General features: G+C 31.9%; 2 protein-coding genes across 2 annotated transcripts; one reads left to right on the plus strand and one right to left on the minus strand.

Moving 5' to 3' along the window:
• The first annotated feature begins 8,084 nt into the window (after positions 1 to 8,084).
• Positions 8,085 to 12,026, plus strand: LOC112715172 (uncharacterized). Its single transcript, XM_025766941.3, has 7 exons — positions 8,085 to 8,445; positions 8,921 to 9,032; positions 9,137 to 9,195; positions 9,992 to 10,273; positions 10,483 to 10,558; positions 11,202 to 11,310; positions 11,831 to 12,026. Exons 1-7 carry the CDS (start codon positions 8,353 to 8,355, stop codon positions 11,904 to 11,906), a joined length of 807 nt encoding a protein of 268 aa, XP_025622726.1. The 5' UTR covers positions 8,085 to 8,352; the 3' UTR covers positions 11,907 to 12,026.
• Positions 12,027 to 12,784: 758 nt separating this feature from the next.
• On the minus strand, positions 12,785 to 16,786 carry LOC112715173 (ras-related protein RABH1e). Its single transcript, XM_025766942.3, has 6 exons — positions 16,417 to 16,786; positions 14,770 to 14,840; positions 14,573 to 14,661; positions 13,921 to 14,032; positions 13,543 to 13,633; positions 12,785 to 13,250 (listed from the first exon to the last, which is right to left on the minus strand). The coding sequence occupies exons 1-6, from the start codon at positions 16,531 to 16,533 to the stop codon at positions 13,107 to 13,109; spliced, it is 624 nt and encodes a 207-aa protein (XP_025622727.1). The 5' UTR covers positions 16,534 to 16,786; the 3' UTR covers positions 12,785 to 13,106.
• Between the last annotated feature and the right edge of the window lie 1,100 nt (positions 16,787 to 17,886).

Here is a 17,886-nt window from a genome sequence, read left to right on the forward strand (position 1 = left end):
TTTTAATAATATTTTTATTTTTATTTTAAATTAAAAAATTATTAAATAATAAAAATATTAATTTAATATTAGTAATATTTTTTAAATAACTCTGCTTATGCTATACCTATAGTACATAGTCGGTTCCAAGTCTGGATAAAGGAGGAGGGTTGCGTTAGGCTTTCGACAGCCAACATAAAAATTTAGTTGATTCTTCATAATATGATCAAAGACGTTATTGCACTAAAGCTAGGTCGTTGCTCGGAAGCAACACGCTGTATGGCTTGCGTACAATGTCAAATGAGCAAGAATTGTTGCATTGATGTTCGGATGTAGTGTTAAATGAGTAAGAATTTCTGTATTTTTGTGAGCAGACGAGGGTAAATAAACTAGTTTACAAAAAAAGGTAAAGGTAAAGGTCGGAGCGACATAATGTTGAGATTTGGGATATGGAACATAGCACTTTAATAGAAAAATCTACGGAGGTGGTGAATACCATGACAAGGAGGAAGATTAACATCATGTGCCTGCAAGAAATACAATAGGACGGCGCGAAGGCTAAGGAGTTGGATACCTCCGAGTTCAAACTTTGGTATACAGAAAAGATGAAGAATAGGAATGGAGTAGGTATTATCGTGGATAAGAAGTTGAAGAAGAACGTAGTGGATGTCAAGAGGGTGGATGATCGGATCATCTCTATCAAATTTGTGGTGGAAGGAGGTACTTTTCATGTGATTAGCGCCTATGCACCACAAGTGGGTTTAGACGAGCAATACAAAATAAGGTTTTGGGAGGATCTAGAGAGTTTGGTCCAAGACATACCTTCTGAAGATAAGATTTTCTTAGGAGGTGATTTAAATGACTATGTTGGAAGAGAAGTGACTATGTATGAAAGTATTCACGGAGTCCATGGTTTAGGGGTGGTCAATACCGAAGGTAAAACTATTTTTGACTTTTCCTCAACCTTTGACATTCTCATTGCAAATACATGTTTTAAAAAAGAGAGACAAATATCTTATAACCTATAGGAGTGGCATGACAAGCTCTCAAATTGACTTCTTCTTGTTAAGGAGAGTTGACCAAAAATTTTGCAATAATTGTAAAATTATTCCGGGAGAGAGTTTAACAACACAATACAAGATGCTCGTTATGGATTTTCATATTAAGCAAAAGTTGAGAAAAAGACATCATACGAGAAGCCAAGGATGATGTGGTGGCGGATGAAATATGAAGAACAAAGAAGTTTCCTAAGACAGGTAGGAGAAGAAGCAAAGTGGGAAGGGATGGAAGCGCAGAGGAGATGTGGAAGGAGATGACAGAAGTTATTAGAAGAACATCAAAAGAAAGTTTTGGTGAATATAGATGGATAGGACCAAGAGACAAGGGGTCCTAGTGGTGAAATGTGAGTGTATAAGAAAAGATAAAGGCAAAAAGGGAGTGCTTTAAAGAGTGATCTTTATGCCATAATGCAGATAATTGGAAAAGATATAAGGTGGCTAAGAAAGAGACAAAAGTGGTTGTAAGTGAAGTAAGAACAAGAGCATATGAGGGTTTCTAGCCGTCTTTAGGCATGAAAGAAGGAGAAAATTTTATATATAAAATCACAAAGAGTCATGAAAGAAGAACAAGAGACTTGGATAAGGTTAAGTGTATAAAGGATAAAGATGGAGAGGTTTTGGCTCAAGATGAGAAGATCAATGAAAGGTGGAAGAGCTACTTCTACGAGTTATTTGATGAAGGGCAGAAGACTTTTCCGAGCCTTGGTCGGTTATGCACGAGGGAAGAAGATCAAAATTTTGACTACTATCGAAGGATTTGAGATTTTGAGGTAAAAGAGGCTCTAAAGCAGATGAAAAATGGTAGGGTAGTAGGACCCGATAATATTCTGATTGAAGTTTGGAAGGGCCTTGGAAATAAAGACATCAGTTGATTAACCAAATTTTTTAATGAGATTTTAAGGTCAAAGAAGATGTCAGATGAGTGTAGAAAGAGCACCTTGGTACCTATCTACAAGAATAAGGGAGATATACAAAGTTATAAAAACTATAGAGGGATCAAGCTTATGAGCCATACCATGAAATTATGGAAAAAGGTGATAGAATGGAGGTTGAGACAAGAGACACAAGTAACAGAGAACCAATTTGGTTTTATATCAGGCAGATCCATCACTGAAGCTATATACCTGTTAAGAAGGATGATTGAGAGGTATCGTAATAATAAAAGGGATCTACATATAGTGTTTATTGATTTGAAAAAAGCGTACGGTAGGATGCCAAGGGAGGTCTTATGGAAGGTTTTGGAAAGGAAGAGAGTAAGAATCGCATATATTCGTGCAATTAAAGACATATATGATGGGGTACAACTAGTGAGAAAACTCAACATGGTGTGAAAGAAAAAATTTCTATTGGTATAGGATTACACTAGGGATCATCCTTAAGTCCATACCTTTTCACATTAGTCTTGGAAGACTCACAGAGCATATCCAAGAGTCTGTGCTATGATGCATGCTTTTTGCCGATGATATCGTCCTTATGGGAGAGTCAAGGAAAGACCTAAATAAGAAGTTGGATTTATGGAGAGAAGCTCTAGAAGCGAATGGTCTGCGCATAAGCCGTATCAAGACGGAATATATGGAATGTAAGTTCGGCCGCCGAAGGGAAAATCCTAATACAAAGGTGAATATTGGAGAAAACATCCTACGAAAAGTTAAAAGTTTTAAGTATGTTTGGTGCATCATACAGAATAATGGAGAGATTGACCAGGATGTAAATCATAGGATCCAAGCAGGTTGGCCAAAATGGCAGAGTGCGTCTTGTAAGAACCTGATTTTTCTACCAAGAAAATTTCATCTATTTTCTAAAAATAATAATTTTCATAAATTGATATATGTATGTGTGATTGATAAGTGAATCATTGAACCACACTATTTTGATCAACCAAACTTTAAATCGAATTAATTTTTTTTGTCCAACCAAACCACTTCTCACCCAATCAAACCCAACCCTGATACTTATTCTATTTGCACCGTTAGAAATTCAGACACAAATAACAATTTTACCTCCCCATCAATGTATTACTGCCGTGTTGAAGAGAGGAGAAGTCACAAAGCCTTCTTCAACACCTCAGCCTTTCTTTTCTTCAGTACACGTATAGATGAGTAGTATCATTTGTTCTTCATCACATATACCCAAACGAAGAAGAAGGAGGGAGGACCAGCGACAGAAATAGAAAAGAGAGCAAGGAGGAGGACGATCGAAGTTGAGGCAAGAGTTGCATCCTACCCACCTAGTTGATCCGTCGAGTTCTCTATTAGGTAAGGACAACGGCTTTGTCTTCTTCTCTTCTCCTCCAATTCAAATTTTTGACCCATCCGTTGCTCCATTCCTTTAACTTGTTCGAATTTTGAACAGCCACCCACAAATAAAGAAAGGTAAATGATTTTTTCTTGCTTGTACTTGATTCGGCCGAATGGCCTTGTGTGTGACAAAATAATTCTGGTTATTGTTGTGATTAGGGCTCGGGTTCAAGGGGGCAGCAGGGACAAGTTCTTGTGCTTGATCAACGACAAAAATAAGGGTTAGGATAGTTAGGTATTAATTTGTGGCTGTGTTTGAGGATAATGATTTCTGTTGGTTATGTGATTTGATGATGATGAAGGTATGCTTGAAAATTTTGTTGGAAATTGATGAACTATTATTAATATGTATGTGTAAATTTGTGAATTATTGATTCTGAGTTTTTGGGACTGTACTACTGATTCTAACAACTTTGTTTAATTAAATAGAAGTTGGAATTGTGACTTTGGAAGAGTCCAAAGCTTAGATACAAAATTTGGGGTATAAGGTTGTTAAATTGTTCAATGTAAAATTTCTGCATGTTTGGCAGCAACTTGTAATAGATTTCGGGAACAATCTAGACCACCACTTTGGATGAAATTTTTTTCTATAAAACCTTGGTGTGTCTTGAATGTTTCGTAAAAATTTCAGAATTTATCATTAAGTAGGTTGAGATATGAATTTTAGAAAATTCTATTATCTTGCTGCAGAAGCATCAACTTCTAACCCAGTTAACTTCTAATTCTAATAAGTGATTAAGTTAAAAGTAATGACAATTTAAAGTTTTGTATGTTTATAACCTCCAGTTTAAATTTTAGATCAATACCATGTTTAACCAATTAAATATGCTGATGGAAAGGTGACTAGCTCATTGAACTTTAAAAACAGTTTTTATCACATTATCCGGTAAAAGCTTATAGAAATATTTGAAAAGAAATTTTAAGCCTAGAACTAAGTAGGTCAATATGACAAGTAACACCTAGCAATCGACATTGGTCATGAGATGTCAAAAGTTGGATTGTTGTATGTCTGGTTTTATATGTGACAAAAAAGTGTCTTGAAAAATTAAAGGTAAATTTTATCGCACTACTATCAGACTAGCTATATTTTATAGTACAGAGTGTTGGGCAGCCAAAGGGAGCACAAACATAAGTTAAGTGTAGTTGAGATGAATATGTTAAGATCGATGAGTGGCCATACACGATTGGATAAAATAAGGAACGAAGATATAAAAGAGAGAGTTGGAGTAGCATCTATTGTAAAAAAGATGGTAAAATTGCGTCTCAGGTGATTTGGACATACGAAAAGAATACCGCCAGAGTATCCAATTAGAAGGGTGGATGAGATGGAAAATGGATAAGGGATGAAGGCATAATAAGATGTAGGAAGACTATCCATGAGGTGGTCAAATAAGATCTACATGTAAATAGTCTCTCTGTAGACATGATACATAATAAAATTTAATGACATCATTTGATTCATGTAGTCGATCTTATCTAGTGAAATAAGGTTTTATTGTTGTTGTTGTAGTAATATTTTTTAAATATTATTATAATTTTATAGCTACGGTAATCACTATACATATAGACATTATAGTTATTTTCTTCAAATTTTTCAAAGACAAAATACATATTTTGCACTAATGTATTATCTACACAGACATATCTCTTCACATATTTAATCCGTGAATGCCATAGTTGTTGATTATACATATATTTAGGGTCGATAAATTAGTACATCCCATTAATTAATTTCTTTATTAAAGTGAACAAAGATAGAATAAAATAAATTAAGAAGAGGACGAAAGGAGTAAGAAGATAGGAGTAATAGTGAAATACTAAACATTATGGACAGTGAAGCAACCCGTGACCCTCTTTATATTAGTTAATAATAGTTACTGACTTTTGTCTCGTTGTCCGTGGCATCGAAGGCTACCTTTTTCAGCTACACACCTAACTACTTCACTCACATGCATTACAACCCTCACCATCTTCTATTTTCATCATCACCCCAACATCCACTCCAATTCTTCAATTCTGCCACTTCCCCTTTTGTCTAACAAACACTCAAAAATTTCTAATTATAATTTTATCTTTAAATCTAAATTTCTTGACGGTTTGGTTAAGGTTATTCAAGATATAAATTATTTAAAATTTTTTAAATGATAAATATATTGAATATTTATTTTTTTTAGCTTTTCAACATGAAATTTTCACAATAATAATATCAACTGGGGTAATTGTCAACAAAATTGATCTTTTAATATATATAAAAAATCAATTCAGAGAAAATATCATCTTAGTCTAATATCAAGGACTGTCATTAAATTTTGATCAAATGATTTTCAAAATTAATTTAAGATGATTTTGTGTGGACGCGAAAATGAAAAGTAATTAAATGCTATTTTATCAGCGAGTCAAATTGTCAAAATGCCATTTTATAAGAAAAGTAGGCACAATTTTATGTGACATTTGAGAACATTTAATAAGTTTTCATTTTATGATGGTGATGAACTGGGTTATGTTGTAATTGTTTTATGATGGAATGATGGCAATGTCTTAGGGGATAGTTGTGTCCTTATGTTAGTAGAAAACTAAGATCTGTTAGAAAATGATGATGTTAACACAATTGAATGATTGATTGTGATATATAAAGTTCAGTTGTTAGCGGTCCATGATATATATGAATGAGCTTTTGGAAAACATTTGACAACAACACTATCATAAATTAAGAATTTTCTTTAATGAAAAGGGAGTTTTCATAATTGATATAAAAAGGACATTAATTAAGAAAATTCTTAATGCAATTGAGGCGTTCTCCAATTGGACTCGGTCAATCTAAAAAATATAACTAGAGAAGCTGAGCAATAGCTAATAAGCAGTTGAGAAGCTTTAAAATAATTTAAGATTGTCTTAAGGGTATTTTTTTTAATAATACAGTAATAATTTTTTTTATATATTTAATATTACTGAAATTTCAAAGTTTTACATTTTTACTTTTTAAATAAATTTGTTCACTTTGTACTATTAAATGTTGTTTTATTTTTTCTTATTAGATAAGATATTTATTAGAACTCCTTTAAGTAAACTATTAAATGAGAGATTTTATTATCTTTGGTAAAGTAATTTATAAGTTAATGGCCAAAGTCTCAATTTGTCTCTGAAAAATAGCTGCATAAGTCAACTTAGTCTTTTTGATATTTTCCACCCGAAGCTTTTAAGGACTTAAGGTAGAGTATATTATGGTCACATAACACAGCACGTCAATAAAAAATTCACTAATTTAATTCATATTAATATTTTCTAAGAATTAAATTACAACATTTACTATTTTAAAAATTAATTTAAATATTAACCAAATGTATAATGCTTTCTGACTTGCGGTCATCCTTGTGAGAGGGAAATGACAAGCAAACTTTTTTAAGCACATGAACTGTAGCAGTAAATATTTCATCAAACCCATATTTTGCAATTTGCATATGAAAGAATATCTTCCACATAATTATTAAAAATTTTCTATAGTTTTTATTTTTTTTATTTATCATCATTTTAACTCTTAAAATTTTAATGTCTGTCATTTAATATTCTGTATTCACACATCAAAGTAGAAGTATGCACAAATAATAAGATAATACTGGAATAATAAATACAGAATAGTGAATGATAGACATTAAAACTTTAAGAGTTAAAATAATAATAAATAGAAAAATAAAAACTAAAGAAATTTTTTAATAATTATAAATTGTAAAATATGGGTTTGGTGAAATATTTACTGCTACAGTTCAATCTTAGTTTCTTTTTAAATTTATAGTAAATTTACTTTCAACTTTAGATTTTTTTTTAAAATCTATTGTCACTTATAGAATTAATTTTAAAATTATGTTTAATTTTAAGAACAGAACAAATTAAAATACTAAAAATAAGATAAAAAAATATATTAATTAAGACATAAGAATTAGTATTTTTTTATTTAATAATAAATTAAATATAAAAAATAAATTATAGAAATCTAATTTACTCTATTTTTTTCACACAAAAGTTTAAAATATATATAATGATAAAGCATGTAATTATAAAAAAAATAGGAATAATGAAAAATTTAAAAAAATATATTTTTTACTAATATCTTTGTGTCTATTCTATTAAAAATAATACAAAATATACTAATTCAATATCTCAAAATATAATTTTTATGTCTATATCTTATTTTTTAAATATAATTTTGTATCTTCGTATTTCTGTTTTAGTATTCCGTGTTTGTAACTTGTATTTTAAAAATATATGAAAAATTATAAATTTAAAAATTTTCTATTAAAAATATAAAAAAATAAAATTTTTAATATATTTATTTTATATTTATTAAAAAATTAAAAAATATTAATAATAATTTTATTAGGTGTCCTAAGCAGGTATATGGTAGTTAAATCCAATTCAATATTATCCAAGCCATTTGTAAATAGACCTTTGTTAGACCAACTCTAAGGAGTGAGGTCTTATTTTCTTTTTCTGACAAATTTTGATTTTATCCGTTGGAGAAGGAGAGAAACGAGTTTCATCAGATCATTTCCAGTAAAAAATTCATTCTAATTTTTATTTATGGTTCACCTATTATAAAAAATAACTCCACATTATTTTTTGCGTCATAAACAGTAAATTAGGTATCACTATGCTTTTTCCCCACATAATTATAAATATACAAAATATAATTTTAATAATTATTATAAAATTGGAAATTAGAATTAATAACCTAAAAGGGAAGGCACAATAGCACGGGGGGCATAATGGGCACGACAATGGTGACACTCTCCCACTCGGTGCTGCCGAGAGAGAGAGAGAAGAAGATTCAACGAAGGATTGAAGGGTGTGTTTGATCTTTCTTTGTCGTTATAGTAGACGTCGCATTCAAGAGCCTCCCTTACCGCTCCTTACTTACATTACATGTCTTCTACTCACACACCCATTTCCCTTCCTTCTTCCCTTCTCTTCTTCACTCTCATTCCCAATGTAACCTTCACTTCCTCACCCATCACACTCACATTATGTTCTCTTCTACTCTTCTCCTCAAACCGCCACTAAAAACACAACAAAACGGTACCCGCACTTCACTAATGGCTCTCGATTCGTCAACCGCGGTAAACGCTCCTTTATTTCCTCTGTCGTTTATGTCTCTAATTTCAACCTGCATTTTGAGTTCACCAGCTAAACGACACGTCGTTTGAACTAAATCGGAGCCTCAACCTCAACTTGTTTCCGTTTCTACTACTTTCTAAGAGCAAGTTGAGTTGAGTTGAGTTGCGTTGCGGTACTTTCCAGCTTTAATTCGAAAACGAAAGCTGGTGAAGTCTCTGCACGCACGCGCGTGCGTTTTGTGTGTGTGAAAGTGAACTGAAAACGAAGCGATTTGATGTTGTAGGTTATTATGTTAATTGATTTTCGCCATTTTTTGTAAAATTCGAGTACATTAAGTTGGATTTGCTGAATGTCTTACTTTGACTGAACGGATCGCGTACTCAAGGTTAAACTGATGAGTCACATTGTTCAATTGCATTCGTAACCGACATTGCTTTTTTGTTTTTTTTTTTTTTATGGTTGAATTTTGTTTTGCAGAAAGAGCATCAAATTCGAGAAGGAAATGTGAATGGGAATGTACCTGTGGGTTGTTCTTGTTTGAAGTTACTCAAAGCAGGTGTTGATGACCTTAATCGTCAGCTTCCTTTAGGTAATTTACTCTACTAGATTCATAATATAACTTTACAATGTTGCAATTGCAGAAACGATTCTTTTTTATTATTATTATTGTTATTTTTTCTAAATTTATTTCAGAGGTTCCGCCGATTCGGGTTGAGGAGACTTCACATGCAGCCAGATTGCACGGTTCACATGTTGGTTCTTCTGTTTAGAGTGATTTAAATGTTCCTTTTTTTTTCCCCTTCTAATTTAATTTTTAGTTAACGAAGTGAACTTTATGTGACTGAACAGTTATTACTTATTAGTTGGTAAGCATGACATTGACGGAAAAAAAAAACACTGAATGTTAGGCTTTATATAAAAGGCATGCCAGTGAGTAGAAAGTAGAAACAAAACCAAACTGTTACATTTTGGCATTTCATTGTTGATGGTTCATGGGTTTGAGATGATTCACTATGTTAGAGTATTAGAACAGTAAGATTGAAAACAGAGCAACAAACGTTACAAAATATATGCAGTGATGTTTCACTTTTTTATTTTTTGGGTTACTGTTATCTTCCTTGATCCAAGTAGTGGATAGGGACAGCACAATGGCATCATTTGATCATTTGATCCATGAAGCCGATTCCACCTAGTAGGACAAGGATTTGTTGCTATTGCTGTTACCTTGGTGTTTAAACATAAAATGAACTTAGCTTTTGGGTTTCTGTTTGATTTTGGTTTAATTTTAGTCACTTTGTTACTTTATATATATATATCAAATGGTTTCATGAAGCTTAAGACACACCAAAGCTGCATTTTTTTAATTTTTTTAATTAAAACTGTTAAAATACAAGGACCAAAAGGGAAAGGGGAAAGGAACCGGTATAAATCGAATGAGTTTCCAATGTGCTGCATGTTTTTCTAATTTGAAGTGCTTCATTAATTTTATGTTATTAATGATGGATATGATTCAATGTTCTGAAAAGTGAAGTCCTTGTATAAATACAGGGTCAAGATGTTTACAGCATTTCAATGTTGCATGAGGAAGGTGAAACTGCAAATTATGCTTCGCCGCTAGCTTTCTTAAGCATCCTACAGGTTCCTGATCAAGCTAAAAGCTCGGCTTGTTTAGATGTTGACCTAGATTGCCAAAACTGCTTTGATTTTCAAATGAAAGGCGATGAGTATTCTGAGTGCGTAATTGATATACCTAGTGTGAATGGCAACTCAGTTTCACCTGAATCCCATGAAGAGGGCGTTGAAACTTTTAAAACCGGGAACTCCCCAACTGTAAGTCAATTCTCATAAACTTATGTTCTTGATCGATGTTCTCTAAAATATAAATGAATAGATGGGTTCAATTAATTCCAGATACATTTGAGCAGTGATCATTCTTTTGTCATTCATTTCTGTTTATTACTATTTTGAATCTCTTGGCATATATATACCAAGGACACAAATTTTTTGAGTATCAGGACTGATATTTCACAACATTGCAGAGTGTACTGTGGAGAGAATCAAGTTTGAAATCAGGTGGAAAGCAACTGCAAAGTCTGATGAGCTTCAATTCAAGAGGTATGTTTGACATTCTTGGTCACCATAATATTTTAATTCAGATAAGATGATAGTTTTTCTTTACTGGAGATGATTACATAGTTTGCACACAATAAGTAAGCAGACGGTTGGAATAGATAGATCTGAAAAGAAATATTGTCCAAGTGATACAAATCAGTGGCATGATAACAAAAATGTGTGCTAGAAGCAGCAAGATAAATAGATGTATCCTCTCACATCTCAAAGAACAGATGCCCTCTTTACTATTGAAACATGTTCTTTTCTGATTGGATCTGGATGACAATGACATGTGCTATAGAGTATTGATTAACCATATAGTTAACTTTTGCAAGGTGGTAAACATGGATAGGTTGGTATTGCCCCATTGCATTTGCATTTAATCAAACATATTAAAGACTCTGGTAATAACATTTGGTTGATCTGAACTTGAAGATAAGGATAAGTTACTTATAATCCTTATGCATTTCCTGATTAATCACATTGAGAAGCCTTCATAGTTCGGTAAAGCGTAGTTTGCATGTTTTTATCCTAATCCTTTTTGTGATGTTTAAACTACCAAGTGTGTTTATGTGCTTATGTTCTCCAACATCAACTAGATAGGTGATTTCTATACATTTTTAACTTTTATATCTCTAATTAACAGATAAACCAGTCAGTGAGAAGTTACATGATTTACCAAGTAACAGATGGAGAAGATATAAGCGTGCAGCTTCATTTGATTCCAGAAAAGTTGCTCTTCTGTTTTCAATATTGTAAGTTCTAACAGATTAGACAGTGAAAGAATAAGTTATCTACTTGCCCTGTAAATTTATATCTTCCATAGTATTTAATTGATGGATATTATTATGTACCAGTGTGATTATTTGACATGCTCAAATAAAAATTGCCGTAAAATAATAAAATAGACTTACCAGTTGATATAAATTCATCTATTATTATCTGATTTTTTTTTCCATTTCCTGGTAAAACGTTTCCTTTTTTTTCCCCATAGTTGTAACAGAAAATATTTTAAAGCTATACATGTAGCACTCTGTTGTGAATTTATGAAAATAAATGTTGATGTTTCCAGGAGGCTGATAAGAATGAAAATAAAACACCCACCACTGAAAGAACATTAATTAGCATTATTTTAGTACGGTGTACAGTTGGCTTGTGTTGATACAGCAGTACAATGTGTCGGGACTTGGTCCGATTGAGCCGAAACAGAGATTTAATGCAAATTTTTTGTCTATTCTATATGAACATTAACCATAATGATCAATTATCCTGCAGGTCAAGCTTTGGAACATTGGTTTTGATATATCTGACGTTGAGGGTTAGGCAGAAGGCTGAAGGCTTTCTTATTTGATGCTCTGATATTCGGTGCCTTTAAGCGTGTGTAAACTTCCATGGCTGTTTAATATGAACTTTGAATTGTAGTAGGGGTGCTTATGATACTCAAGTTATATTGAAAATTTGTTCGGGATAAGATTTGATGATTGAGGTCTGCGTTTTCCTAAAACCCCAGTTTTAATTGAATCATCCGCCGAAAACTACAGTTGCCTGAAAGGGAATATTCTCTCTACTTTTTTCGCAATTGTTAAATTTTGTATGACTGAATGGTGCGAGATTATATTTTACAAGATCAATTGAGAAAAAAAATGAGAAAATTTATTTTTCCATGGAACAAGTCTTCCGCAAAGATGGTAAAAACAAGGCATGAAAATCTCAATATACAAGAGTAAAATAATAGTTGTGAACATTTTACTTATCTTTTATGCTCGATCACGTTAGCATGATATGCATCTATAGATCTCATACGATTATGTTCAAATATTAATTGTTTAGGGGATCTAAACTTAAGAAAAAATTGGAAATTCATCAAAATTAACAGGTCCTTATTTTATTATAGGGGAAAATGCATACTTACGTCCAAAAGTTTAATCAATGTGCATTGTACATTGTATCCTTTTGATTTGGAACACATGCATTCTAACCCCTTAAATTTTGTGCACTACATCCAAATTGTCAAATTTTCATTTTGCAACCACTTCTCCAATAGTTTGTCAGTGGGGGTGTGCACTTAATAAACACAAGGGGTTTGATGCATTGTTTCTAAAATTTAGAGGATAAAATGCACATTGACTGAACATCAAGAATAAAAGTGCATTTTACCCTCGTATATGAACTAGCTTTGGTGGAACATATAACGTTCCTCTATTTAAGCATGTAACCATTTTCTAGAAATTCTAACCAAACCTTCAGTTTGAACTTTGAAGCTTTCTCTTCACGCATAAGCCGTCAGAACTAACGGTGCTTCCTTCATGCCTACCACTAACAAAATTTCTATACTAGTACTTTATTACCTGTGCTCTTACATCTAGGGTCTAACTGTATAATAGATAATAAATAAAATCAAATAAATAACTACCAGATTTGTGTATATTGCGATTTGCCCCCTCACCAATATAATCATGCACGTTTAACATTTCCACCAGCACAAGCATACAAACCAATAATTGTGCCAAGTTAATAGATTTATATTAGCACCTTCGTTAACAGAGTTTCTTTAGCACGCACAACCTCCTCCTTGTTGATCTGACTGCGATGAATTCACAGTGGGTTTCAAATTTACGTCAACCATGTCTTCTTGTTTTGTAGAAGACATACTATCCATCCCCGGCAATGCTGCAGCAATCTTTCGAAACAAAGGCTGAAAGTTTGGGATTCACGTAACATACATGAATAACTGATAAAAATAAATAATAATAATAATAATAAAAAAAACTCAAAGGAATGAACATGTAAAAAGGAAATAACATAGTTGAACTCCACTGAAATCTCTAGACTGGCCTATTCTACGTAAAAAATAGTAGTGGAAACATGCCATCTTTCTTCCAGATTGATATGGTAAAGATCATAGACATTATAATCAGAAGTATGTTGCTCATATTTTTCTTTTATAAAAAAAATGAGGGTTACAGGGAGAATTCGTTGATTTTTACCTTGATATTGAAGCCTGCTTTAGCACTGGTTTCTATAAACATGACTCCACTATCACGAGACTTGGCGTCTCCTTCCTCTATAGAAACTTGCCTGTTCAAGTATAAAAAAAATGACACTATAAATTGAAACAGAAATTTGTTGATTTGCAAAAATAGCACTGTTTGGCCTACTCCTCCACCACCACCAACAATATAATCTAACCTATTACCAATAATTTTTTGTAACATAATTACCCAGTTACCCAAGTAAATTAGGTAATAAATGAAAACTTATATCACATCATAGTATGCAAAGGCAACATGTGAATTATCAATATTTTTATGGAACAGTAGTCATTGCAACATAGTATTGACCAAATTTAGAATCTTACTGCTAACCTTTTATCAACAAGATCAGTTTTGTTTCCAACTAAGACAATAATAACATCACTGCCTCGTTCTTGACGTACCTCCTCAACCCACTTGTTAGTGTTCAGAAATGATTGCCGGTCTGCATCAGAACAACTTGCTAAGGAATTTAATATTTATAATTTAATTTGAATCTTGATAGATTGTTTATACACGTCAGATCCACATGCAAACTTAACAGAGAAAGAGAAAACAAAAGACACACAGAAAGCTGATGTTTCCATACCACATGCTTTTTGTAAAATAAGAACAGAACAGTCAGTTAAAAACCAGGCTTAAGAATGTATTCATTTGCTACAATATCTTTTCTTCAAAATTCAAATACATAAATAACAAGAAGAAATTACGTCATAATAAAATAGGTGAATGCTATGGTGCCTAAAAGGTGGTGCCTATTTACTAAAAAGAGTGAAAAATCAATATTTAATTTAAAAGATATAAAAAATAAATAATTTTAAAAATTTAAAACTTACTACAAAAGAAAAGTTAGGCAAAATTTAGACACCAAATGATAGGCACCATAGAATTGGCCAATAAAATATGTATGATCCATAAAGGACCTCGTTAGTTAGACTTTATCCTAGTAACAAAGAGGAAAAGAAAAAAAAAAACCATTACTCACTGGCTACATCATATACAATAACTGCAACAGAAGAATCTCTTATGTAGCTTGGAATTAGACTTCTAAATCTTTCTTGCCCTGCAGTATCCCTGTGAAGTTAAAATCCACTACACTGAGAGACATGCAAAGAATAGGTAAAATGAGAAAAACAAAAGTGGACGATCTTGTCTAACAAGTTTAAGAGGAACATAGCCTACCAAAGCTGTAAACGAACCGTTCGATCTTCAAGGTACATTGTTTTCGACAAGAAGTCAATGCCAATAGTAGCCTGAAAATCAGATGATCAAGAAATTTGTCAAGAGCCTAGTAGGTCATAGCAGGACAAGGGAAATGAAGGTGTTGAAATGAAAATAGCATGAAAGGGAAGACAAAATTCTATCTCAGATAACTAATATAAACAAGAAGCATCACAAAATATACTACACATAAAAACAACCCCTGTAAATCTGTTTTCAAGTGAAATAATAACAATTCAAACATTTTTACAACTACATACAGTCTCTTTTGCAGTTCTACTCTACTTCAGCACTTGTCTAACTCAAACTTCAATACGTGCATTGCTAATGCAATATCAATCTGTAAGCAACTGGTCTAACTCCCAGCTAAAATCAATCTTCGATTATATCAAAACGATATCAAACAACAATGTGTTTTGCCCCTGGTGAGGGCGAGGGGGAAGAGCCACGGAAAAGTACAAGTTACAATTGCAGAATATCCATAATTCCTAGTTGTTTAAATTGGATGATACATAATTAGAATTTCTTGATTTGAGAAAACTGAGCAGGCCAGCAAAGCACGTCTTAAGGCTGGGGAAATTTTTTTCTGGATTTTGCAGTTCAGGATTTTATTTTTCCAGTACTTTTGACCAATTCTCATAAGAGAAACTGAGAAGTTGAAGAAACTTTAATTATTAGATAAAAGGAACTAAGGGGATGTTATTGAATGCACCCTGAGTTCTCTACTACTTTGTTGTCAATTTGACATAACAAGAACTTGCATTCACCCACTCACGACATATGCATCATATCCAAATGTTTCATTGCTCTATTATTCTTATCAAACAGAATATTCGGAGTACTAACATGGTTCCAAAGGGAGAAAAGAAAGTTAACTAAGAGTATTGCACTGTTCTCAGCAGATAATATGTGTTCAAGATATACGAGTATTACACTGGATTTTTATTAGGATGTACCACAAGTTTGCAGGAACAGTCAAAATATACGAGTTTACTTATAACTAATGCCTAACTGCTTTACCGTATTATTTGGAGTTCTATATTTGTTTATTGATATTTAAAGTTTAAGATTTCATGTATGAGGTTCAAGAAACTTATTTATATTTTAGACAGGGAATCATGTATGATGCATACAACATAATTTTGTTTCTTGTTTTGGATGTACTTCTTAACTTGTACTAATTCACAACTCTTAAACTGAAAAAATAATTCTTAATACGATTCAAGATATCACAGTTAATCACGTGAGATAAACAGGTCTTAAAAATCATAGCAAAAGTCATTCTGATACTTATTTTCCAATTAAATACAGTATTAAGTGATCAATGAATAGCATGAACTTATTCTGATCTTAATTCTTAACTCCTAACAGAGCATACACAGAAATGGCTAATTTTTGAAAACGGAAACACTATTCTAATTCAGGTTGATCCGCACAAAACTACGCAAAGAAGAAGAGATCAACGGGAAATTCAAAAGCAAAACCAAAACCAAAACCATTCACGTTTGTAAAACCGATCAAATTGAATTGAGAACCGATCAACGAAAACCATTGAAGAATGATCAAACAAAACCAAAACCTGAAAAGATCGAGAATATGGTGAAGGACCTGATAGGTAGTGTCGAATTTGTCATACATGAAACGTGTGATGATACTGGTTTTTCCAACCGATTGATCGCCTAAGAAAACGAGCTTATACTTGGCGAGAGGTGACACCGTCGCCATCTTTTTCTTTTTGAATGATCGATTTGGAAATGTATCGTTTACGCGAATGCGAGTAACGGAGAGTGAGATTAGGTTTCAGATCTGGATCTGAACCTCTCTCAGAGAGAGAGAGAGAGAGAGAGAGAGAGAGAGAGAGAGAAGAAGGGGACAGAAAATTGTTGACGACGACCGGAGGGTCGCAATTCAAAGTTGGATGGCTTTATATATGGCTGTGGAGAGCGCCAACCTCGACGAAGAGGACCGTGTCACCGCCATTTTCTTTTTATTATTTTAATTAAGAATAATAATACACATTAAATTTTTTTAATTAAGTCCAACTAAAATATCTAACATAATGAAAATTAATTATGTGCAGTATTATTTTAAATTTTATTTTTTAATTTAGTTAAATTTTATTCATAATAAAAATTTAAATGTGTAGTATTATTCTTTAGTTTATTTATTTTGACAAATTTTGCCCCTTCCTTCTTACATTTGGGCACTTATAAGTTATACTTATACCCCTTCCCTTAATTGAAGCAACCAAAATGGAAGCAAAGAAACAGGGCAGTCTAACTCCATTACTAAGTTACTAGAAATATTCAGTTCGCGTCTTTCTATTTGTTATTTTGGCTAAATACAAAGTTGTTACGATAAATATTAATAATCTTTAACTAATAGAAAATATTAGAAAAATCTTCAATAATTTTAAGTATATAATTGATATTTAATAATAATTTTTGTATAAAGGAATGATAAATATTATGAGAAAAATAAAGTGGCAAATAAACAATGTATAAAGTAAAATAATACGAGTCATCGTGATAATTCTTTTAAATGTAGTTAATAAAATAAAGAATTTAATTTTATATTGATAATATAAAAAAAATTTATACATATATTTAATTATGTCTCGACATATATAATTATACAAGGTTGGAAGAGAGTCTAATTGAGTCAAATCATACTAAACTCAAATTTAGTTTATGGTTTGACTCATTAAAATTAAATCTATTTATAAAATTTAAATTTACTTTACCAAAATTTAAAAAAAATGATTCAAATAATATGAATATAATTTATAATTTTTTATTAATAAATTATAATTTATATATAAAATATTATGTATATTATTTATCTATCAATTATATTTTGAATATAATTGTAACATAGAGAAACGACATTCTAATGTAATCCATTATACTTGGCTCAGATGTATGAAGATTCTATTAAGATAAGGTAAGCTTTAGCCTGCTTTATGCAACATAGTTATTTTAATCCTGAGTTTATGTTGTAATTAAGGTAGAGAAAATTGAGATTTTATGTGAAATCGAACAAGTAAATTAAGAACGTAAAACATAAAATTTTAATAAG

This window comes from Arachis hypogaea, chromosome 10, assembly GCF_003086295.3.
Source record: "Arachis hypogaea cultivar Tifrunner chromosome 10, arahy.Tifrunner.gnm2.J5K5, whole genome shotgun sequence".
NCBI classification, from domain to species: domain Eukaryota; kingdom Viridiplantae; phylum Streptophyta; class Magnoliopsida; order Fabales; family Fabaceae; genus Arachis; species Arachis hypogaea.

Excerpts from the sequence above, each read along its gene's own strand:
- LOC112715172 (XM_025766941.3), top strand. The coding sequence starts at position 8,353 with ATGTTCTCTTCTACTCTTCTCCTCAAACCGCCACTAAAAACACAACAA. Across the intron at positions 9,196-9,991 it reads CCAGATTGCACGGTTCACAT|GGTCAAGATGTTTACAGCAT; the intron begins GTTGGTTCTTCT and ends GTATAAATACAG. Across the intron at positions 10,274-10,482 it reads AAACCGGGAACTCCCCAACT|AGTGTACTGTGGAGAGAATC; the intron begins GTAAGTCAATTC and ends ACAACATTGCAG.
- LOC112715173 (XM_025766942.3), bottom strand. The coding sequence starts at position 16,533 with ATGGCGACGGTGTCACCTCTCGCCAAGTATAAGCTCGTTTTCTTAGGC. Across the intron at positions 14,033-14,572 it reads TATTGTATATGATGTAGCCA|ACCGGCAATCATTTCTGAAC; the intron begins GTGAGTAATGGT and ends GTTCTGATGCAG. Across the intron at positions 13,634-13,920 it reads ACTGATCTTGTTGATAAAAG|GCAAGTTTCTATAGAGGAAG; the intron begins GTTAGCAGTAAG and ends ATACTTGAACAG.